The following is a 24,524-nucleotide window of genomic DNA, read 5'->3' on the forward strand; positions in this document are numbered from 1 at the left end:
GGCAGGGCTGTATATCCAGTCTGGCAGAGGGTGTGCCTGCTCACACGGCGGGGAGCAGAGCTGGGAGAAGGAGCCCTGAGACACGCTGGGCTTGGGGACGTATGGCAAGGAGGGGTTCGGGAGATTAACCCCAAAAAGAGACGCGGTCGCTGTGGCATTGCGTGGTGCGCGTGGTCAGGTGCAGAGCAGCTCCCCGTCCCCTGTGGTTTGCAGCCATGCTTCACTCTCCGCTGAAAACGGCGTTGGCATATGAGTGCTTCCAAGACCAGGCCAGCTCCACGCTGGCCCTGCCCTCGGATCACAAGCTGAAAACGAAGGGCACGGGAAAGCAGCGGGTCCAGGAGCAGGTGATGATGACGGTGAAGAGGCAGAAGCAGAAGTCGTCGGTGTCATCGAGCGTGGGACACTCCAACAGAGGTACCATCCCCTCTGGGGTCAGGGCAGCTGCTGTGGCTGCTTCTGCTGTGAGCTTCTGTGGGGTTTGGTTTATGGGGGACAGAGCGGTTCGTGTCTCTCGTGGCGTAACCCCATGACCCCCACGGCTGGGAGATGCCGGGGTCTGTTGCATGGGATGGAAGATCTGTGGTGTGCGGATGGGTGCAGTGCCACAGCACAGTGGGGCTGAACTGCTCGTGTCCCCATGGCTCTGGGACATGTTGGTACACTGCTCCTACCCTTGTTGTTCCCAGCTTCAAAGCTGGAGCAGCCGCCTACAGCTCTGCTCCTCTGCAAGCATCCTGTCCTGCAGCTTCACCCCTCCTGTGTGCAGCCAGAGCTCCCAGCATCGCAGCAATGCCTGCACACAGGACACCGACCCGAGCTTGGGATGTGCCTTCAGAGCTCCCGGTGTGTCCCCGTTTGAAGGCTGGCAGCGGTGCAGTGGGGATGCTCTGCAGTCCCCTCTGTTCTGAGATGGGCAAGGCAGGGTGCAGGCACCGTGCAACTGCTCCACCTCTGTGCACAGGGCTTGTGCGAGTGCTCAGCTGTGTCCTGGAACCAGGTTTCCTACAGGAACACCTTTCTCCATGTCTCAAAGCTTGGCAAAGGATTTTTTTTCACTGTTCTCATATCAGGAGAAAGCTAATTTGGAGGGCAGCCCAACTTCCACCAGTCAAGAGCTGCAAACTCAGGTGGGCGCAGCAGCCACAACACAAATCCCCCCTGACTCGGAGCTGCTTTCACCAGCGGCTGCGGTGAGCTCACTGCTCCAGCTGGGGCAATGGGAAGAGCAAAGCCTGGGGCCTTGGGGTACAGATGGCAGCTGGAGCCGAGTCCTTCAGCTCTCCCAGAACATGGGGATGTGTTTGCAGAAAATCCAGGTGAGCTGGCGATGACAAGTTGGCAGCAGGAGGATCAGGAGGCAGAACCCAGCACTGGGGGGCAGGTTTGCCAAGGCAATGTTCCCATAGGAGCCCTCCTGGATGCATGCATTGTGCTTGCAGAGATAGAGGGGATGGGGAAGCTCTGCAGGACATCTCCTGCTGCTGCTGTCCGTGTGAGGAAGGCCAGGAGGCAGAGGGGGATTGTTCTGCTCGGAGAGGAGCCCAGGTGAAAACTCTGGGAAAGAAATAAAGCAAAGCAAATTCCCAAGCTGCCCGTCTTTACTCAACAATCTCAACCTAAACCCATCCTCCAGACACTTTTGGGAACGTCTGGGAATGGGAATTGCGTGGAAATGTTCCACTCTGGTGTCTGCGTCCCAGGGAAGCTGAGTCACATCCCACTCCCAGCAGCTGCCTCCATTCCCACGGCAGGTTCAGGTGCCCTCCTGGTGCCCCACAGGTGGCTCAACCTGGAAGCTGCAGTGCCAGAGGGGCTCCCAGAAGGACAAGGAGTTCCCATTTATTTCTATTCTTTCTTTTGGAGCCTGAGACGGTCAGGCTGAGCTTTCAGAGCACAGCATTGAGCCACCTTGGCTTTTGCTGCTGCTGGTTCTGAGGCCAGCTGAGCAGACCTAGGGAGAAGAGTTAATGTTTCTTACAAAGAGCTGCGAGGAGCCATTGGGATCTGCTAGCAGCTCTGCTCATCTGTGTCCAAATGCTCCTCCAGCATCAGCTACATGCATCCACACGTGATTTCTCAGAGATGCTTCCCAGTAAGATGTGGGATTGGCAAAACATCCTGATAAACCTTTGAGCGCTGTTCCTTCTGCATGCAGTTCCCTGCGTGTCTCTGTTTGGGTATCAACCCAGGCCACCGCGTTTTGAGACCTGGTTTGAGCAGGAGAGCTGAGCAGAGCCTTCTGCTGCTTCAGGAATGCATGCACCCCTGCCTGTAGGGTGGGGAGCGCAGGCGTGCATCCCGCTGCATGCAGCAGGGATGGGAGGTGTGGCATCCCACAGTTGGTGTTTCTGTGGAGCAGATGTTCTCTTAATATCCTGCTATCAGTATCTACCTAAAATCCACTGGCTGACTGGAGAACAAGGAGCTGTGGCCGTTGTCTGAAGGTCCTGATGTCACCCCCTGCATGCACAACCACGGGGCGTGGGCACAGCCCCAGCAGGGCAACGTGACCCAAACTGGTGTGTGTGTGTGCTGGGCTTCTGCTCTGTGTCTGGGAACGATGCAGATTTCCATGGGAAAATGAATGTGGTGTCACAGCAGGGGAAAAGGGCAAACCAAGCTGAACTGAGTCCTCCTGGCCATCTCAACCTAATTGGGGTCATTATGTTGATGTGCACAAAGAGGTGTTTGTGACCATGAAGTGCTGGGAAGTTTTCTGTCACCTTCCCCCACTGTGAGACGATTCAGTGAAAGCTCTGCCACGAACCTTTCCGATTATTGAGCAAAGCAAAACATCCAACCCTTCAGCTCATAGGCCAGAAGGCAAAAACGCCATCTGGTCACTCCCGCATGAATCTCAGCTTCTGGGGTTCCTCCAACACTTCTCTCCTAGGAGGCATCGTGCTTTGTGCTTCCCACAGGCCTTCTTCTCTTACTACTTTTTTCCTATGTTTAATCATCCTCATTGTTTTAAAGCTGTGCATGGTTTATTATTGAACCTGTCTAGCCTGCACTACCAGTGACGGGTTCTTGTCTTGCCTTTCCCTGCCACTGATTAATGTTTATTAATATGCCTCCATTGCCACAAAGCTCCCTGTTAGCTTCATGCGTCCGGCTGAAGCCTTCTGCTGTGCTCAACAAATGGCCCTCCTGACATAATTCTTCTCCTCACCATCAGTCTTTTAGCTTTAAAAGGGTATAAAGTTGCCTTTGAAGAATGCAAATAACTCATCAAGAGGGTCCCAAAGCTCAGGCACAGCGCGCTGTAGCAAGGTCTCACTTTGCTCTGTGATGATCACTAATAGATGACTGATGACAGAGAGGGGGGCACAGCCAGCATGTGGTGGTGCTCACAGCATTCAAGCAAAAGCACTTCAAGGCATGGAACCATGGGATGGTTGGGTTGGAAGGGTCCTTGCAGCCCCCCAGCCCCATCCCTGCCATGGGTTGGCTGCTCACCAGCTCAGGCTGCCCCAGACCCCATCCGTGTCCTTGGGCACCTCCAGCATTGGGGCACCCACAGCTCTCTGGGCAACCTCTTGCATTCCCTAGCTGGTGCGGTTAGTTTTTATGCCCATGAGCTCTCTCCCTGATTCAATGGAGGTTTTAGATTGACCAGTTTTCTCTGGAGACTGTTTGTTTTTATCCCAAAGTCGCAGGACCGGTGAGCACCTCATGCGGTCTTTCTCCTTGAGGCAGTTAAGCTGAGGAATATCCCTTCTCTCCCCTCGGGCTGCTTGCACACATCCCAGCTGCCCCTCAGGAAGAATCAGGCAGAGAGCTGTGTAAACTTGCAGGACAAAGCAAAGCCACCTCCGCCATAAAATCACTGGGTTCTACCTGGCCTTCAGACCAAGCGACAAATCACAGTGCTGCGGTGGCAGGGAAGTGCCTTCTCAAACCAGCAAGGCAGCTTTGAACGTTTGAGGTTTCTATAATTATATATTTACAAGCTCTTGTATACAAGTTCTTGGAGGTGAAGGCAACTCTTCGGCAACTTTGGGCTTCTCACTACCAGTAGGATGTTGAGGGCCTGGAGAGCATCCAGAGAAGGGCAGCGATGGGTCTGCAGCACAGTGGGGTCTTACAGGGACAGGGAACTGGGGTGGTTCATTCTGGATGAGGCTCAGGGGAAACCTCATCACTCCCTGCAGCTCTTGAGAAGAGGTTGCAGCGGAGAAGTCGGCCTTTGCTCCAGGTGACAGTGATAGGATGAGAGGTGATGGCCTCAAGTCGTGCCAGGGGAGGCTCAGGTTGAGGAATGGGAGACATTTCTTCTCTAAAACAGTGGTAATGCACTGACACAGGATGGCCGGGGTGGTGGTGGGGTCACCATCCCTGGAGGGGCTCAGGAATGTAGATGCACATTGCCATGTCGATGTGCATAAGGGACGTGGTTTAGTGGGCATGGCTGTGATGGGTTGATGGTTGGGCTTGACGAACTTAGACCTCCTTTCCAGCCTTAATGATTCTACGATTCTCTATGATTCTCTCTTCAATGTCTTAAAACTACAAGTGCCAAAACTGGACTACTTGTGGTGTCTTTTTGCTCATCCCCAGTGCTGTGCACAGCAGGAATGGATGCTGGGAAGAGCAGCGCCGTCCCGGGGAGGATTGGTCAGATTAACCCATGAGTCACACCCAGAAACGCTTTCTTCCATTTAAGGAAGCTGTTGACTCACAAACAGTGTCCGGAAATTCCAGCCTGCAGATACATTATGTTTGCACAGACTGGGAGAAGGGCTGTCAGAAGTAATTCCCAGGAAACTGTTATGGGATTGCGCTCAGAACTCCCATTGTCAGCCCTGTCCCCCGCTGAGTCACCTGGCCCAGGTTTCCCATTCTAAGCCCTGCCTGCCTTCTGCCAAAGCCCAACCCTGCATTCCTCCAGCGTTTGGTGGGATGTCATGGGGTGGCACCCAGTCGGTGCCTTTACCTCCCTTGCCATATTGGTGGCCATCTCCTTCGTCCTTACTGGGAAGTCCCGTGCAACTTGATATATAGGAAGCAATCAGGGCTGGAGAGATAATGGGCATCTTGCAGCAATGCTCTATGAATGCTCTAACATCTATAAATGTGGTTAAAAATGAGATCCTGTCATTTTCTGCACAAGGACACGTCTGTGCAACTGCTCTGCTGCTGCCTACCCTGCATTCCTTGAGGTTCTTCAGATGCTGCTCCCGTTGTGTAGACGACAGAAAGAAAATCTCATTACTGCGTCTATGGGGACAATCTTCCTGAGAAAATGCAAGAATTTTTAGCCACGTACCAAATCAACATAACAGGTTCTGGATGCCTCAGGCACAGCAATAAACGAGATACGTTCTACGGGTCGGTGGCTGTAGGAGACCTGAGTGGCTTCAGGGCCTTTGTGGTAGAGCTTATCCAGTTTATCCAAGAGATGAGTCTTATCAAACAATCAGAGAGATTAGGATATTTCTGACATTACCCACCAGTCTAGGTGCATAACTTGGGACAGGTAAGTCCTGATTCTGTAGCTTGTTAGATATTCAGAGCTTTCCCTGGAAGATAATTGGAGTGTAGGGTTTGCACTTCCTCGTAACGGGACTTGGGATGCCACAATTATTGAGCAGTTTTGAAAATGAAATTCAAATGACTTTGAACTCTTTCGGACCATCTGAAGGGTGTTCAGGTGTAGTGGCAATGTTAAATCACAGCTTGATGCAGTGATGGAACACCTGGTGAGAAGGCAGGGCCAACCAGGGCAGCTCAGATGCATGCAATGTACCTAAATGACCAGAAGGGGTGGACCCTGGCTTCACCTCTTTCTAGCCCTCATTTAAAGGTTGGCAGTGGAGGGAAGGGTGTTTTGTTGGAGATCCCTGTATATTTGAGGCCTTCTGAAGGTAAGCAACTGCTTTCCTTTGTTTCTGTGTTTGTGGTTGTTGCAGTTGAGCAGATTCTTACTTGCTGCAGTGTAGAACCTTGCTGCTCTGCTGTCATTGCTGCACTTTCCACTGCATTACGTAAGGGAATTGCAGCTTAGGAAGAGGATGAATTTCTTCTAGTGCTGATCATAGCCTGTGTTTGTAATGATGGAGTCTAACACACTTCTGTGAAGGCACAGTATGAATGGTGTGATTTGTTAGAGAGTGGGGATGGAGATTGAAGGCAGCGATGGTTGCCCTGTCCCTGGGGATACCCAAGGTCAGGCTGGATGGGGCTCTGAGCACTGATGGAGCTGTGGGTGTCCCTGCATTGCAGGGAGTGGGACCAGAGGGCCTTTCAGAGCCCCTTCCAACTCAAACTGTGATTCCAGAACAGCACCCCGTCCCTCTCACGTAAGACCTGAGGCACTGCCTGAGATCTTGACCCGCTCTGCTGTTGTCCATGGTAGATCTTATGGCACTTGGTCTTTTCTGCTGAAGGCCTTCAGGTGCCACTTGCAGTCTGGTGCTGGAGTTTCTAGGAGCTTTTCTGGAACGAACATCTTTGGGCTGCCTGCATGGCAAGGGCTCAACTTACCGACTTTCTATCTTGTGCTTCCTATAGGTTTCCTAACTCCATTATTCTTCAGTGATAAGTTGAAAGGATCTAAATTCACTGCGAGGAAAAGACTGGGATGGTCTGCTGCTTCCCACTCCTACTGACGGTGCTTTTTCCATTTACAGGTTCCATGTACGACTGTGTAGCTGATGGTTATGGCTACGGGACGTCCCGGGGCAGTTATTACACCAAAACCCAAATGGGAAACAGCAGCTGGGGATATCCGGTAAGATGCTTTTATCTGGGAGCTGTGGCATCCTCTTGAGGTAACCTGCACAAAGCGTCCTCCAGCAGGTGTTGGGTGGGAAGGCACTTCAGAAGTTTCTCTGGGAGAGGTCAGGCATGGCTGTGGCTGTTCCAGCACGGATTTCAATGCAGAGGGAGAGGATCCATAGATTGAAGCAAATAGCAACAAGGTGCTGATGTCGGTGCTGTATGTGGCTGGGGGTTTTACTGTGGATGAGTTTTAGTTTGCTCTCGGGGATTGGTATCCCAACAGCACACAGTGTTTGCAGCTGTCTGAAGGCCATAGGTTCAGACTCGCATCTCAGTTAAGAGGTCTCACGTTAAGATCTTGGAGCCCATCATCCAAGCTGCAATTTCTATTTCTGTGCACGGAAACTTAATTGAACAAAATCAGTGCAGCTGACTGGGGATCCCGGGGAGTTTGCATCATAACTGTGCTGCTGTTCCTACAGTATATCATAGGATCCTTAGGGTTGGAGGAGACCTCTGAGGTCCGCAAATCTGACCCCACTGCGCCCGCTGACCGCATCCTTCAATGCCACATCTCCAGGGATGGGGACCCCACACCTCCCTGGGCAGCCAGTGCCACGGTGCAGATGTTTTTAAGGTGTTCTTTGTAACTGGAAAGGGGTTGCTTTGCTTCTCCCAGAGAACATATTGTGTTACAGATTGTCAGAAAATGCAGGTGTAAGACTGTACTTGTCTGTGCAATCAGGGGTTACGTGTCCTATAAGGTCCTGGTGCCACCCTTGGTGGCACTCGGTTCACTGGGAAGCTCTCTGAGCCACTCCTGTCTCCTGGGGCTGCGTGTTGCTGGTGTTGCCCCCCACCTGGGCTCTGTATTCTGCTCATCCCTGGTTTTCATCAGCTGTAAAGTAAAGAGGTGCGATTCCCAGATCTGGCATTTGAATACAGGAAAAATAAAGGGCTCCTTTCAACAACTGTGGGGCTGTAAAGCAGCTCCCTGACAACCATCAAAGGTTTGAACCAGGAAAGGTGCTTGGGTTGGCTGCAAGCTCAGAGACAGAGGGCTGCAGTGTTTCCTGCTGGTTGCCAGATCCTCTGCCTGTTTACAGCATCAGCATTCCTGAGCTTCACAAAGGTTTGTCTGTCATCTGTTCTAATGGCTGTGGTGCACTTGTTTGCTTTAAGGCAGTGATAATGTCACTCAGTGGGTTGGGTGCCAATGCGTGCTCAGTGGGAAGGACTGGGAGCACTGGCACGCCTTTGAAATTTTTATTTACACTGTCTGTCAGCCTCGATGTCAGCTGTTTCAAACTCCTTTGCTGAGCTGTTTAAATCTCAGACGGTGATCTTTCACTGGTGTGAGGCCGAGTGTCCATGGTGGAAAAGAGCAGAGCATCCCTGGGGCAGGCATGGACCCCCTGTGGTCAATATCCCTTCCCAGGGAGTTGTCTGAGCCTTCAGCAATGTGCAGCTGAGGGACATAGCAAGCCAGAGGTGGAACCTCAGAGTCAATTATTTGTACTGTTTAAATGATTTATTGCTGTTTTTGTCTGTTGTGGCTCCTGAGAGAAGTGAATCGACAGGGCTTCGGGTCCAGCACTGGTGCTGCCGTGCTGGCAGATGGCTCATGTGGTTGTTACACAGATTGGAGCCTCCAATAGACACCACAGAGCAGTTTGGTCACTTCTGGTTCACTTCTGGTTCACCACAGACTTGTGCAGCTCACGGCTTCTCTCTGAAGGGCTCTTTTGCACTGGTGGTCTGGGAGGGTCTCTCTCCAGAAGCACGGGTCTCAGCAGCATTGTGTTCCTGAAGTTCTTGGTGAAGGCCTTCAGATACGGGCTGAAAAAAGGAACTGGAAAAAAAAGGGACTGGGACTTGTGAAAGTTTCACAGTAGAATTGCTCTTACAAAATGTGGTCTATCTGAAAATCAGCCATTTTGTCTTAACAAGTTGTCTAGACTCCTCCCAGAGCCAACAGAGAGGTACAGCATGATTCATCTGCTCTATCTTGGAGATCTGTCAGGTCAGGATGAGTCAGCCCTCTGGATGCATCCCCTGCCATGGTCGGAGCAGCCACCTAACAGGACTGCAGCTGGGGCCATGAATCCTGAGTGCCATTGGCACATGGGAACATATAACCTCCAGCCTAAATCTGCTTAACAGATGCTTAGCAGACACGGTGCTCCCCAGTCGCACTGGGGAACCTCTGTTTTGCTTCTTCCAGAGTTGTATCAGAAGATCACGCTCCCAGCCTCCAGCTTAGGTTGACTTCGTATGAACTTAGGACTTGAAATCAGGCAGGTTCTCAGCATTTTTATAAGCATTTTCTATCTGTGATTTCTGGCTCACCAGGGGAAAGAAGATAAAGTAAATCTATTTCTGAAGATGAAGTTGCATTTCCTTCCTAGTGCTGGGGATGCTTCTGAGAAGCCCCAAAGGCCTTTGAGATGCATGGGCAAATTCAGGCATTTCAGGGAAGCAACCTAGTACAGCATCAGGGCGATTACTCTGAATACTTCTGGGATTTGAGAAGTGCAACAGGACCTGTGTCCGTGCTGCTGCTTCAAAGGGCTGCAGCTTAGACACCGCTTTTATCAGTGCATTGCTTCAGATGGTGACTGTAAATGACATAGCAAGGAGATATGTCATCTACCCTGTCTCACCCACAGCTCTTAAACACTATTATTCCCAACTTACTGCTTTTGTCTGGTTTTTTATCTTGCTGGGAATCTCAAGCTTTTGCTTCTGAGTTTTCTTCCCTTATGAGCTGCTGGTGTTCCTGTACTAGAGCAATAGAAATGACAGACCTGAAGGGAAGAGCCTCCTAAAGCTGATGGCAGCTCTCTGGATTGGTAAAGAGCTATGGGTAAAACCTTTGATTTGCCCACAGTTAGAGGTTTTTTCCTAATTATTCTTGTGGTGAGGGCCTTGTTGGTGGCACTGCAGGAGCACAGCACTGCGATGTAACAGTCTGGGTAACAGAGCTGGACCCAGCACATGCTGCACAGTTTCTTTGCCTCGCAAGTCAGGGATTGGCTCAGCCTTCAGGGACGAAGCCCTCAGTCCCATTCTGTAGGCTCATGGAGGTTGGGAAGGACCTCTGAGATCCCCAAGTCCACCCCACCATGCCCACAGACCACATCCCTCGGTGCTACATCTCCATGTTCCTTGAGCGCTCCTGGGATGGGGTCTCCTCCACCTCCCTGGCAGCCTCGTTTTGCCCAGTGGCCGTGGTGGGATGCAGCAGTGGGCACACCAGTGGCTGCAGATCAATGCGTTGGGTGATATTTTGTGGTAACTGTGGGCCAGGTGCAGTTGAGCTCACCAGACCCATGGAGACCTTCGTCCCCATGCAATTTGTGCTGCGAGTGGCCACCTGCTCCCAAAGCCATCAGTGCAGGATCTGTGCCAGGGCATGGTGGTGTAAAGCCAGAGCACTGGACCCCCAAAATGGGATTTGTTCAGCACTGGGCTCCAAGCTGCTGTCACAGTCTGGTGGCCCATGAGTTGCAGCAAGCGTGCTGTCTGCCCGAGTGCAGGTGCAGCTTTGGAGGTGTTCAGCCAGAGTCCGAGGAGGGGAACTCCATGGAAAAGCAAAAGGTGGGGCCACGATCGTGCCATTGTACTGCACATCACTGCTTAGTCAGACCCTGCTTTCCCTGAGAGGTTTTGCAAGAGGCTTTGTGCTTTGGAGGAGCTATCTGAACCATCGGGAGCGAAAGCTGAGCTGCACAAAGAACCAGATGAAAAGGCAGCATTCAGGAGAGGCGGGGAAGAGCGTTTCAGAAATGGATTAACAATATATTTGCTGGTTTTGCAATTTTTCTCCCTGCAATGGAGCTGGTAGCAGGCAGCAGTGAAAGCATTTCGCAAGGAACATCAGGATCTTTCCCCACCCATCATTCAGGGTGGGACGCGGTCATGTTGCATTGCCTGTGCTTTGCCCTGCAGCCTGGGAGAAGCTGCTCCTGACGTGTTTATTCGGAGTCCTTTACTTCTCTCTGTCTGCAGCTCTAGAAACAAACAAATTGCAAGGGAAAGAATTAGAGCTGGGTAATGAACTGATCGCGTCCTCAGATGCAGGAGTCAGAAACACCCAGTTATCTGGGAGGGAAGGAGTGCTGAGATCTGAGCACAGGGCTGTGCTGGGCAAGCCCTCCTCTGTGCTCCTCGAACAGGGATTTTGGAGGAAAAAGAAGAGCCCAACAAAGCCATTGTGACTTCCTCTCCAGCGCCTTTTTTCTTTTTTCTTCTGGTTGGGATAAGAAGTTAAAGATATCTATTCACTGGTGGCAGTGCTGGATGTTACAGTCATTGTTCCTTAAGAGGTCAGGTAATTTAGTCCCAGTGCTCCACACACATTTGCTAATTTTGAGGCAGGTCTTTGCTGCTGGCAGTGAGGGGAAGCACTTAGTGCCCAGGCCTGATAAGAGCACCTGTGTGCTATCAGTGCTCATCTCTGCTCCCTTTCCTCCCCTCCTAGTTTTAATATGAATGAGCAGCTCCCAAAGCTTGGCCTCAAACACACAGGCTCCTTTAGAAGAGCATGCTCACAGCTGGGACACTGCATGTGAGCATCCCATATCCCTGCAGAGCACCAGGGAGAAGACGTGGTGACAGTCCCTGCTCTTCTGAAGTGGTTCCAAACTCCTGCAGGGTAGATGGGATCACTGTGCTGCCTCCAGCCCTGTGTGGGGGAATCCCTGCCCTTCTGCACTGATTCTTCCCACTGCTAAGGGTGTGAGATGTGGAGCTGACCCACATGGCCGCCACTAATGGGATGTGGGGTGTCAGGAAATCTGGGTGGCTGAGGGGGTCTGAAGGTGAGAGCGATGATCTCCTTTCACTAATGCCATTCTGCACAGGGAGGGCTCACTCTGCACTCACAGCAGAAGTTTGGGGGTGGCTGCCAAGCAGCTCTCCCAACCACATCTGTGTGATGGCATCACCTTTACAAGTGACATCTCCTCTCCAGACAGCAGCGCCTCCCTCCTGCTTTGCTCTGCTCCCTATCTGCCTGATTGCTGTGTCCAACAAAGAGACAACGTGAGGAGCTCTGTTCCATTGCAGCCTTTGCTCTGAGGTGAAGGTCTCTGGCTTTCCTTGGGGACCATTTTCCATGGGGACATTGGTGCTGCTCCTAAGGAGCAGAGGTGGCGTTCTGCCGAGATCAAGGAGCGATGGGGTTGGCTGTGGGTTTGTAGGGACTTTTTGGCAAGCAGCTCCAAAATCCGCTGGAGCTGGCAGGAGGCTCCTCATCGATTTGGAGGCTTTGGATCAGTCTCCTGCTGCAAAGAGGAACTCTAAGATACCAATTAGGTCCGTGCCACTTGAAAGAGATTAAAATGGGCTCAGCCAAGCATCTGGTAGCATCAGCAATAAAAGTCATGCACTGACTTTGGTAATGAGCTTCACATCACACGGGAACTATTTTCCCATGAGTTTGCAAAAGGCCTCCCCGCCCTGCCAGGACCTGCACTGACTTGCTGCTCAGGGCTCCCTGCGTTGCAGAAAGAAGACTTTCCAAACAGGCGGCCGCTTTGCTGCGCCCTTCCCAGGGCTGGCAGGAAGGAGAACAGTGTTCTGCTCTGCTCTGAAACGCAGCAGGAAATACAGAAGGGATGATTCCCACCTATAAAGATGGACATGCTCACGCCTTCCCTTGCTCTGCTGGTGGAGAGCCCATCCGAGCACACTGGGAAGCAAACAATAGCTGTAGATAAATGACGAGCTGGCACTTCCACGGTTAGCTGAATTGGCTTTGGTAAATGCCCAGGGGCTCTGTGGCTGTGCCAAGCTTCTGACAGCCCTCTAAAATAATCCTGGCTTATAATGACTCATAAAGCAATGTGACAGGGCTCATGTCCAAAGGCTGCTGCTCCAGCCTGCCAGCGGCAAGCCCTGCCAGTGGGTTCCCCAAGGGCCACCCCACACTGTCCTGCATTGGCCATGTCCACCATCATTGTCCTGAGGGTTCCACCTCAGGAAGTGAGGTGATGATTCCAAGTTGGATGGGACCCATAAGGATCATTGAGTGCAACTCCTGTGTTCCATCATGTTCCATCAGAGAGCAGCTGGAAAAATGGAACAGAATGAGGATGGTGTCACCCTTAGAAAGACGTCCTCATTTGTGGTGGGTTAGGTCCTTACTGAAAGGTCCCTCATTGCCACAGTGGACCTGGGTGCTGAGCACCTCTGCTGCATGGCCACCCTGATCGTTTCCATAGGGCTGCCCCACTGCCGGGGGAGCCCCAAGACTCACTGTGCTCAGCCATGTGCCTCATCCTCACTCTTCTTATCGCATGCAAATTCTTCTTCCAAACCCCTGGGATCACCGTAGGGTGCACCCAGCCTGCTGCCTGCCATGTTGCAGCACTAACAGGTTTTTTCTGCGTCCTCTGGAGTAAATGCAAAGAGAATTTTCTCCCCTTCCAGCAGTTTACCTGTTTAGATGTAAACCTGCAGAGTGAAAGTATCTCCAGTCCTGCTTTGTGCTCAAGTGGCAGAGCAAAGTGGGTCCAGCGTAACTGGATGAAAGGGTTTCTTCTTCTGCCTCCTGACCCGTTCTGAATGCTTCCAGCCGTTACCTGTGCAGCTCTCCAGGATGCAGCAGAGAGGATTCACTGCATTCCTGAAGATCAGTTTCTTAATGGAATTATTTGGCTTAATTAATTAGCATAATGACAATCCTGCTGAGTGTTGGAGAGAGAAATGATGCTGAGCGTGCTCAGGGCTGGGATGAAGTGGGGCAGAGCAGCGGGATTTGGGGTGATGCTGCACAGGAGACCAAGTTCTCTTTTGCATGCTGTTTCTATGTTAGAAAATATTGGTTTGGTTTGGGTTTTTTTTTCAGATAGGCACAGCTGTGGACCTTTGCACCATGGGCTTTCCACACCAAGTGCCATTAACTTCCTTGAGTTTACCCAAGGGGGATGAGGCAGGCCTTTGGGATGAGAAGGTCTCTGGCACCAAATCCATCAGTTCCCTTTATTCCTGTTTACTCTATTTCTTGGAGTGCTGATCACCAGAATGCTGAGCGGAACACACCTGGTCACAAATAAGATTCTTGGCATGATGAGAGTCATGAATTCCATCTTTCCATTTTCTCATTCCCATTACTCCCCTCCTGAGGAACTTGCAGGCAGAAGGGAACCAAATACCATAAGGAAATTAAAAATAAGTATGGGCAGTGCTGGAAGGCCGGAATGGTTCAACGTTCTCTGTGATGAAAAGTGATGTAATCTCTTACAAGGAGGAAGATCTTTGCCTCCTGCTCTTCCAAGCTGGGATCGAGGCACTTGCTGTACGGCAGGGTTGTGCTGGAGCTTTCACTTCTGACTCCAAGCACTTGGTTACCAGATCCTGATCACTGCATCCCCAGATTTCAGGAGAAGGTTTGTAATCTTTGTAAGGGCTGCTGGTAGGCTGTGCTGCCATATATTTTGATGCTTGTACTGTGCTTGGCCCACAAACACGTCATGACTTGTGATGAAATTGAGGTATGCAGCATGCAGACCCCTCATGGGGTCTGTGCTTTAAATCAGCTCAGGTGCTGTGTGGGTTTGCTTTGGGTTGAGCGCTTTTTTGCAAAGAATTTGGGTCTGGTCTTCCTTCCTTGTGCAGGACACAAAGGCTTTAAGGTCTCTTCCAGCCCAAGCCATTCCATGATTCTGACTTTATGGTTTGATGACTGGTTGGATTAGATGATCCTTATGGATCCCCTTCCAACTTGGGATATTCAGTGATTCTATGATTCGGTAGTTCTATGACTCCATGATTCTATGACTAGGAGACCAGGTCACAGAAATACCTCAGAGGCACAGGAATGTAATACTGTAATACCCACACGTGAGTGGGCTCGGCAACGTCGACCTCCATCTCAACCTTTCCTAATTTGTGCTGTCTCCCGTTTTCTTGTTGCCCAGCTGTACAACGGGACCCTGAAGCGGGATGCTGAGAACCGGCGCTACAGCTCCTACAGCCAGATGGAGGGCTGGGGCAGCAAGCACTACAGCAAGGCAGTCTGCAGCCCCAACAGGGCCGGCAGCGACTACTGCTTTGTGCAGAACATCAAGAGCAGCCGGAGCGAGCCCGACCTCTACTGCGAACCACCGCGGGGCACGCTGAGGAAGAGTCAGGCCGGGGGTCGGGCAGAGCACAAGGCAACCTTGAACCGCCAGAGCATCTACAGCAGCTGTAGCACCCAGCAAGGAACTACCAGGACAAGTAAAAAAATGCCTGCACGGGCCCTCTCCTGCCCCTCCAGCAACAAACCCGATGTGGTCTATGCCCAGCCCATGATGAGCTGCAAGCAGGATGCGGTTTATGGACAGGCTCAGTCTGGCTCCAAGTAAGTCTGCTGCAGTGGGATGGATCTGGGTAAATGCTGATGTTGCTTCGGAGGTTTGTCCGTCTGAGTTTGTCACCTGAGCTGCTTAATAGCCACTGGAGATCTGTTGACAAGTGTGCGGTGTGCTTAATCGCATCCTGCAGTGGCATCTAAAGTGGGTCAGATGAGTCATGCTCAGAGGGCTTATTTCTCTTTACGGACTATGGAGAGAGACCAACGTGGCTGGTTCAGTGCAGATGTCTCTGCTGTAGCTGTGTGATATTGGGCAAGATGCTGCCTGGTGCCTCTGCAGTGGTTTTAGCTGTCAGCTCCTTTGCAAGATGAGGGTGGGGATGTGAAGAGCAAAAAGGGCTGGTGTGCAGTCTGGGTGTCTCTCCTGGCTGTCACCCTGCTCTGCTTTGGCAGAGAACCAACCTTAAAAAAAAACAACAGCTGAAGGAGTTTGTTCCTGAGGGTCTGACTCAGGGCAGAGCTGAGAACCTGGGAGCAGTCATGTTTCCCTTCTGCCTTCCCACCCAGCCCTGCTTCTTTCCTCCAGTTCAGGTTCCAGAAAAAAAAACCAAAACAACACTTGAGTCAGAAGTTAGAAGAAAAAAAAAGCCTAATTGGAATAACTGATATAGCTAAGACAGATCGGAAGCTATTCCTTTTCCTTTCTGTCCAGAGCATCTAGTCCCATTGAACTAGGAATTATGCAGTGGTCAGGATTGTCTTCCACGTCCCATTCAGCACCAGGTCCCCTCTTGTAAATGTTGCTGCAACAAGAGCACAGCAGTGAGCTCAGACACCCCCAAGCTGATGTATCTGCATTGCAGCAGAGCTGTCACAGAAACAAAAACTTTGGGGGCTTTGATGGCATTGAAGTGATGCTTATTTAAGAGCTGCCCTGATGCGAGTGGCTGCGGTGCCTCCAGCTTCCGAGCACAAGCCGTGTTCTGCTGCCCACAGCAGCCTTGGAGGGTATCTTGTGATGCTTTATCAGGCTAGAGAAGGTCTGCATCTTCAGGGGCTGCTGCATCACTGTCCAGCAGTGCTTGCCCTACCCAGGACTTACCTCACCTCCCATGCAGGAACTGGAACCTTTTGAGCTCATTTTTTGTGCTCCCTGTTGCCCTGGGGAGTTTGCTCACTGTAGGACATAATGTGAGGCTGCTTAACTGACAGCATTGCCTCGGTGTAGCTCGCACCACACAGGGATATTTATTGAGCTTCTGACCCAAATGTGTTATAGTTATGGAGAAAATCCCCTCCTGCAGTTGGCAGTGCCTACATGGTGCCCTCGTTCACATTGGAATGCTGGGTTAATTCTCTGCTCAACCTCCTTCATTTTGCATTGGGTAGGGGAATAAGCACTGGAGTGTGTTTGCCAAGAAGTGTTATTTGCCCATTAATTAACGTGTGGTCAGGAAACCTTGTCCTCCTGTGTGCCCAGTTCCCTTCAATCCGACACATGCAAAACCAGCCCTGGCCAACCCAGAGCACCAGTGGCATTGGCTTGCTCTATCCAGAAGCTTTGTAATTCTTCTGGATTGGGAAACAGAAGCATTCCATAAATGACAAGTAACTTGTCCTAGGGAATTTCTGTCTAAAGACCATGAAAATGTCGTGGGAGGGACGACAGAGAGATGAATTGCAGGACAGCAGTCGGCTCCTGCCCTGGGAAGGTGTCTGCTGGTGCTCGTCCCATGCAGGCAGGCTTCTCTGGGGCATCCCAGCATCACACTGCACAGCCCTCGGGTTGCAGACTTGGTCGTTTCTTTGCAAAAGTCACTTGTGGAATAATGGTGCTTATGGAAGAGAGCTGCTGGTGCGGGAGGAATGCTCTGCAGCGCTGGATGCCCTCTGGCTGGGGAGTGGCTCCGTTTAGACAGTTCTCCTGGCTTGGGGCATGGCTCATCTGGCAGAACTGGTTCTGGTGTGGAAATGAGGGCTTCAGTCCTCGGCTCAATGGGGGCTGTGCCCCCTGAGTAAATCTGATTGGGCTGGGGCACACACCCTGCTTGTGTGAGACTGCATTGCTAGCTGCCTTATAGGAGGAGAGGCTGTCAGCTGTCATCTTTGGAATTCTGGAAGCGTGCTCAGGAGTTGTCCTCTTTGAACAGATGATCTACCTGGAAAGCCATTTGAATGCATAGAGTATCTGGAAGGCTGCAGTTAGCCTTGGTCTGGAGCGTGCTGTTGTCCTTGGAGATGGGTTGGGACCGTATCTGGGCTCTGCTGCGCAGGACTTCTCTGGCTGGAGGACTCTGCATTTTGAGAGCTCAGCCTGGATTTGGGTAGCCTGGTCTTTGGAAAGGGATAAGTTTGCTTGTAGATACCCCATCGTTAACCTCTAGATGCAGGAGGAAGGTTTAGCTGGGCAACAGGTGCCAGCAAGTCCCTGTTTGAGGCTCTGGACTTCATATTCTAGTAGATCTTCAGGCAGAGGTTTTGCCTTTATAGCAAACATGGTTTTGTGTTCAGCTTTCACAATAGAAAGTTTCCACACCCACCTGGCTCACCGCGTAGCGATAACAAAAGCAGTAATAAAAGATGTGATGTTTCATGTAGCTCAGAAAACTCTGAGCCTTTCTCTTTCTCCAGCTGGACCTGGAAGCACAGGAAAACTATTCTGTTGTTTAAGCTCTGTTCTGCAGACGTGTTGCCTTCAAGTGTTTGGACATCATGTTCAGATGGGACCAGGCTCAGAGGACGGGGGTCTTTCAGGAGACCTGGAAACGTGTCATATTTTGGTGCTACTCTGATAAGGGTGTTGGGTACCTGCTGGTGGCTATGGCTGAAGTGCAGGGACAGTTGCTGTATGTCCTGGAACACGGATCCCCAGGCCGAAGTTCAGTCTCTCTGGAAGTATTCTGAACAGTAAAAATACAGAACAGTTATTGAGAGTCAGAGAAGGTGGCAGAGGTGTTTTCTGATAGACCTCCTCTCTTCTGGGATAAGCCCAAGGAGATCGGTATCAAAACATAAACTCCCCAGGGCTATGCCACACAATGAAAGCAGATGCATATAAAAAGACAGACATCTTGGTTTTGTTTTGTTCTTATATGGGCAAGCTACCTCTAAAAATGACCATTTCAGTGTTGGCTCTGTGTTATGTGAACCTGTCTGCACGGCGCATTTGCATCCAAAGCAAACTGGGGTTGCTGCAGTGCTGCCTGGCTCTGGAGGGCTGGGATGTGCTGAGGTCACTCGAGGTTTTGAGTGGCTTCACTCTCATTTGGTTAATGAACAGTGGCATTTGTGAGGCTTTTCTAGCTTCCTCCCCTCCTAGGACTTGTAGACTTAACAGACAGCTTGGAGGCTTAGATCCAATTAGCACAAACTAATCTGCTAATACACAGTGACCCAAAGGCATCAGTATCAAACTAGAGAGTTTGCCTTTCCGTGATAGTGATCCTCAGGAGTATTTGTTTCTCTTCCTCACCTGGATCTGATCATCTAATTTGACTCCTTGAATCATTGCTAATTGAGGTCTCCCTGTTCTGATTGCTTCTTCCTTGTGGAAGAACAGCCTTCAGAGCTCTTCCTACCAGGAGCATTGGCCCAGGCTGGAGATGGCCTTACTTCAAGAATTTGTCTTGGAACAAACTGTAGCTCTGATGCTGTTGATCTGGTTATGGAATGTCCTTGACTGATGAACAATCTCCTTTATTGTTGGCCTTGCCAGGTGCTTATGTTCTCAGCTGGGAGAAACCACTGCTTCTTCTGAGGCACGTGGGAGAGCCAGATGCTCTGTGAATTTCTCTTGTCAGTGAGCCAGAAGACGAAACGGAGCTTTTCCCTTCTTTTCCCATGCAGAACTGGATGTGGCTGCCCAGTTTTCCCTGCTGAAGAAGGGCTTGGACATTTTATGAGTGGATGTGCAGGAAATATCCTTCCTTGAATCACTAACGAAGCAGGCACCCTTCTTTCTCATAGAAATTACTTCTGGCTTAGGGTTCTGCTTAGCTTGGAAAACAGAGTTATCAACACCACCGCTGTGGTTACATGTGCTGCATGGCACTGACCTGGTATGTCTGCTCATGTGCTCCCTCCCTGTCCTGCTGGCCCAGGTCAGGTTCCCAAAGAAGTTCCTCTGGTGCCACTCATGCTGGACCTGATCTCATCCCAGCTCTGTTGTGTCTCACAGAATGTAGGATAGAGTTCCTAGTTTAAACTTCTTTCCAGTTCTGCATTTCCTTGTCTCAAGTGAAATGGAAGTCTCTTGGAGCCAAGTTCTGGTGGAGATTCAAATGAAGGGAAAGCGTATGATGAAGTGATGCTTTACTCAGTGCAGAAATAGAATGTTGTTCATCCAGCCTCAGATGCTGTGCTCTTAATGTCCAGTACATGATCGCCATCAGCGGAGGCAGAGATACCTCCAGGGTCAGATCTTCCTGTCTTAGGGTAAATGGTGAGCACACAGAAGCAGATTGTTCTATTTCTCTCCACTGACTACACGGGGGCTTAAATGAGGACTTTCCACTGGGTGCAATTTCACGTGTAGTCTTTCATTATGCCTTGCTGTGCACAGCATGATTGTTGGCTTTTGATATTTTGTATGAAATTTGCTGTAGGATTGTGGAGGTGGTTCGCTGGTGCTGTGGGGGGGTGAGACTTTTTATATCTGAGGAGGAATTATTTTATCTAATTGTAAGCTCCCGGAGGTGGCGAACTTCTCTGGGTGTCCTTTATAGAGCTGTGTTCTTACATTTCTTTGGAACAATCAAACCTATTCTGCATATCCTGTGCCTCCAAAAGGTCACACTGCACTCTCACAGCAATATTTAATACCTTAAATATAAGGTTCATTTCAAGATCTTATTAAAAATCCTCTTTTATTAGAGGCTGTGGGATTGTTTGGTGTTGTCAACCCATCCCAGCCAAGTTCCCACACTCTTCGGTTTCATTCACTGCTAACAAAATATTTCCCATTTGTATCCTGTCACCAGCGAGGCAGTAATAACCAACTGGGAGCTCTGGGTTTGGCTTCTGTTGGTCCTGAATGTTTTGTGGCCATTCCACAGTCAGGAGCGCTGCGTTCCAGAGCCCCTTCATCAGCATGAAAGTTCGTACATATTTCTGACTTTACAGAGTTAAAACATCAGGGACAAACGTCAGCACTGGTGAATAAATACAAGCCAAAGAGAGCAAGGCTTGATATTTCTTAACAAATCTTCAGGGGTTTATACCCAAGGTTCCACTCCTGCTCCAAGCCAGGGGTGCACAGCCCTCCTCCGGACTGTGTGCAGATTCCTTGCATGGTGGATGATGAACAGCTGTTCTGCAGGGCTTGGAGACTGCCAACAGAAGCACACCCTCCTGTTGCATTGCCTCCTACACCCTCCCAGTGCTGTTAGCAGCATCTCATGAGCTCAGTGGCTGTCCATCCCATGGCTCCAGACGTGCCTGTCTCCTTTTCCTAAGGGATCTGCCCTCACCTTCCGAGACCATCAGCTGCTCTCACATTTTTGCTTCCACCACATCTCACATCAAAGGATTAAATGCTGTGGGAAAAGCCTCTGCCTCCTTCAGATTGTCCTAATAACCTGATGGATGGTTTCATTCCTGTCCACTAATTCTTCTATGTGAACAACAGCGAGCACTGGTTCTCTCTTCCCTAATCCTTCCTAATCCTTCCACCTTAGACATAATTAGACACCAACCAAGATTTTGTCTCTTCTGCTTTGCTGATGGAGTGGATCCACAGTCCATTAGCCCTGGTGACCTGCTGTATCTTTTCCTCCTTTATCATCTCTCTTCTGAGTCTGAGCGATGCTGTAGGGTCGCACAATGTTTTTGTATGTGAAGTGATGATTTTTGGCTTTCTGTGCTTCTTTCCTTCCTAATAACCCCCAGTACTAAAGTAGCCTATTGGGCTGAGAACTCAATCAATGCTACTTTTCTCTTTGACACAGAATATGTGGTGACGAGATAGATGGTGGCACAATGACCATCCAGAAAGCCATACAGCTCCTGTGCTCCTCTGATGACAAATACCAGGCCATGGGGGCTTATTACCTCCAGCACACCTGCTTCCAGGATGAGTCTGCCAAACAAGAGGTGAGCAAACTCCTTCAGAGCTTACTGGATGTGATGGCACGTGGGATGGGCAAAATTGGTGTATCTCAATAGCAAGAATCTGTAGGCTCTCTTGATGGAGCCTCAAACAACATCAGTCCACACAGGAATAACTTAAGTGGGTTTTTCACCTCTTAGTGGCCACTTTCTGTTAATAGAGGGCAGGTCAGTATCTTAGCACAGGGGAATAGTTACCAAGCAGCAGAGACTCTGACCATGTTATCACCCCAACACGCTGTGGTGCAGATTGAAGGGATATGCATGGGAGCAGCCACCCAAACATGGTGTTCTGGATGGCACTGCACCCAGTTCCATGTCAATGTCCTGCTCTCTCAGTGTCAGAACCACAAAAATTGCACCAGATCCCACTGTGTTCCTCCCTGTGCATTGCTCAATGCCATTTCAGCCACTCATCGAAGCCAATGGGTTTGTTAGCAATACATACCAAGGCAGTTTATCCCCATCCTGACGTGTCTGCAGCCATGGCAGTGTGGTCTTCTCAAAGCAGCACCCACACACAGGCAGATTTCAGTGCTCTGGAGCAGCAGTGGAGCTGGCAATGTGCAGATATGCCCCTGTGCCCTCAGTGCAGTTGAGCTGAGCGTGGGGACCCCATTCCACAGTGCAGTCACTAATTGCAGGGCAGCCACACCCTTGGTTACCGTTGAAAACACTGAACCTGTCCCATCACTTCCCAGAAAGATGTGTTGGAGCAGGTAGATGAGTCATCCCAGAGCGTGCTTTTTTTTTGGGTTTGGTTTTTTTTTTGTTTGTTTTTGGTGTTTTTTTTTCTTTTTAAAATGCACTCATTCATTTTCTGCTGTCAGCAGATCTCCACCCAAAAGGTTTGTGTGTCCAAGGAGGCTCCATGTGGCTCTCGTCCCCAGCTGATCTGGCACAGGGAGAATCCTTCAGCTGGAGCTTTGGAGGGATGTGAAGGGATGTGCTCTGCCTTCACACCTCCCCTGCACTTGTGTGTTGTCCTGGAAGTTGGGATTCCCTGGGTCCATCCATGCCTGTCCCTCTTCATACTGAGCATGGCCCACTGACCTCCAGGGTGTTCACCTTCTACCCAGACCATCTCAGACCATCCTGTGATTTCAGGATGCAGATAAGTCCCTGTGTCATGTCATTACCCCACTATGGCTGGCCATACCCGGCTATGTATAGGCAGGGCAACATTTTTGCTCGGTGTAAACTTACGGAGATAGGAAAAGTTGACATTAACATCAACCAAGGCTTCCTCACGGGGCTGTTACCCATAGGCATCCAGTTCTGAGCTGTAACCTGGTGCCACCTGTGGGCTCTGGCCTGTCTTCCCTGCCAGGTCTCCTTGCCAGCCCCATCAGCAGGCAGCACAGTGACTCCTTGCATCACGCTGACAGCTGTAGTTGTCCTGCTGGCGATGCTCTGTGCACCACTCTGATGTCAGCACATCTTTCCCCGTCCAGGTCTATCGGCTCGGGGGAATTGCCAAGCTGGTGGAGCTGCTGCGCAGCACGAACCAAAACGTACAGCGGGCGGCAGCTGGAGCCCTCCGGAATTTGGTCTTCAGGAATCCAACCAACAAGATAGAAACCCGGCGGCAGAACGGGATAAGGGAGTGTGTGAGCCTCCTGAGGAGGACGGGGAACACCGAAATTCAGAAGCAACTGACAGGTACACAGAGCCCCATAGCTGGTGTCAGCCCAACTCTGATAGCAGCGGCCTCATGCCCCCCAAACGATCACCCCCCTCTCTACATTTGTCCACGTTGCCTGACGCACAGAAGGCCATACTGGAAAGGGGAAGTTTTGTGCTTCTATTGCTTGAAATCGTGACCTAAGTTACGAGGCAGGGGAAGTCCTGGCTCTTCGGTGTCCCATGGGGTTTCCCCAGATTGCAATTGCCCATTGGGGTTGTTTCTATCTCAGGTTGCTCTGTGTTTGCTGGGACACTCTCTTGCCTTCCTGCACCCTGTTGGCTATCTGGTTGGTGTCTCATCTTTTCTTGAAGCACTGATCCAAGTTTGTTGGTGCAGGTCACCTTCAGCTCTGCCTGAGGCCCTGTGTGCAAACCTTCACAAGATTCCTGGAGAAATGCTTTCCTCCTGCAACCTAATAGCAGGAAGCAACAATTCTGGGAGGAGAGACAATGCTTAGGTGCACATCTCCACATGATACTGTGTTCCTGTTGCCCATCTCCTACAGGGATAGGCAAAGACTTGAGCTTATCTCCATCTCCTTCCTAGGTCTGCTCTGGAACCTCTCCTCCACTGATGAATTAAAAGAGGAGTTGATACAAGAGGCCCTCCCCGTCTTGACAGACTGTGTTATCATCCCTTTCTCTGGCTGGTCCGATGGTGGCTGCAACAGGACAAGGGAAATTATCGACCCCGAAGTATTCTTCAATGCCACAGGGTGCTTGAGGTGAGTCGGCACGCGGGGCCGTACTGAATTCTCTACGTGGGCAAAACAAACATTTCCCCACTCATTTTAATAACTGTTTTGGCACAGCACAGTCCCACTGCACTGGGCTGTACCCGGCAGCCCTGACCCGGCAGCTCGTAGTGCATTGGCCTGCTTGTCAGATGGGTCACCCACAAAGAGGAGGAGCAGGCTGAGCCCAGAGCAGCTCCCTTTTCCGCACCAGAACCAGAGCTCTTGTGCAGAGGATCTCCGTCCTGACTTGCTGTTTCTCCTACCTCCCTCCTCCACTTGGATGCGAGCTCCTTGTCTCACTGGGAACAAGTGGGGGAAAAAAAAAAACCAACCCTGTATAATTAGGTACTTTCATCAACTGAAGCTCTCCCCGAGGGAGCTTAGTGCCGACCGCACCCTTAGCAGACATGCAGCCAGCAGGAGCCGTATCTGCCTGTGAAACAAAATGGTTGAATGCAGCATGGGCCCTTGGAGACGCGATGCTATCGTCCTCTGCAGCTGGGAACCGGGTCTGAAAGGCAGCCTTCCCCTGCAACTGCACGCTGTGATGTGCACGCAAAGCGCTGCGCTTTTGAGACAATCCCGACCCAACGCGCTGCCACAAAATAAGTCATTAAAATAAGGGAAGAAGAGTATGGTGGTAGTGTAAAAGGAGCCTTCCATGGAGTGTAACTCCAGCTAGGCTCTCTCTTGGGGATGCAGTTGGAGGCAGGGATATCCAGCAGCGAGTTGTGCTGGGCTGCAGGGCAGTCAGGAGCTCAGTGGGGCTGCAGGAGAGCAGGACGGTCAGGCTGGGAGCCCCCACTCATCTGACTCACAGCACTGCCACATCATAGGGATGTGGCATGCACGGGGATGAGAAGAGCCTTGGGTTTGCCCTGGGCTCAAGCCATTGCTGCTCAAGAATTTCTGGATTGCAGATGAATTCATGTTAATGAAGAGGCTGCAAATCACAGCAAACATCAAAT

General features: G+C 50.8%; 1 protein-coding gene across 1 annotated transcript in view; it reads left to right on the forward strand.

Moving 5' to 3' along the window:
- Window positions 1–215: 215 nt before the first annotated feature.
- PKP1 (plakophilin 1) overlaps window positions 216–24,524 on the forward strand; it is a gene marked incomplete at both ends in the record, with an annotated part of 32,808 nt that continues 8,499 nt past the window's right edge. Inside the window, 6 exons of the mRNA XM_079546564.1 lie at window positions 216–417; window positions 6,636–6,736; window positions 14,652–15,076; window positions 20,974–21,118; window positions 22,588–22,795; window positions 23,367–23,544. Of these exons, the coding sequence (XP_079402690.1) occupies window positions 216–417; window positions 6,636–6,736; window positions 14,652–15,076; window positions 20,974–21,118; window positions 22,588–22,795; window positions 23,367–23,544 (1,259 nt within the window). The remainder of the gene's footprint in view (window positions 418–6,635; window positions 6,737–14,651; window positions 15,077–20,973; window positions 21,119–22,587; window positions 22,796–23,366; window positions 23,545–24,524) is intronic.

The sequence above is a fragment of the Tetrao urogallus genome (genome assembly GCF_951394365.1).
Source record: "Tetrao urogallus genome assembly, chromosome: 24".
Lineage (NCBI taxonomy): Eukaryota > Metazoa > Chordata > Aves > Galliformes > Phasianidae > Tetrao > Tetrao urogallus.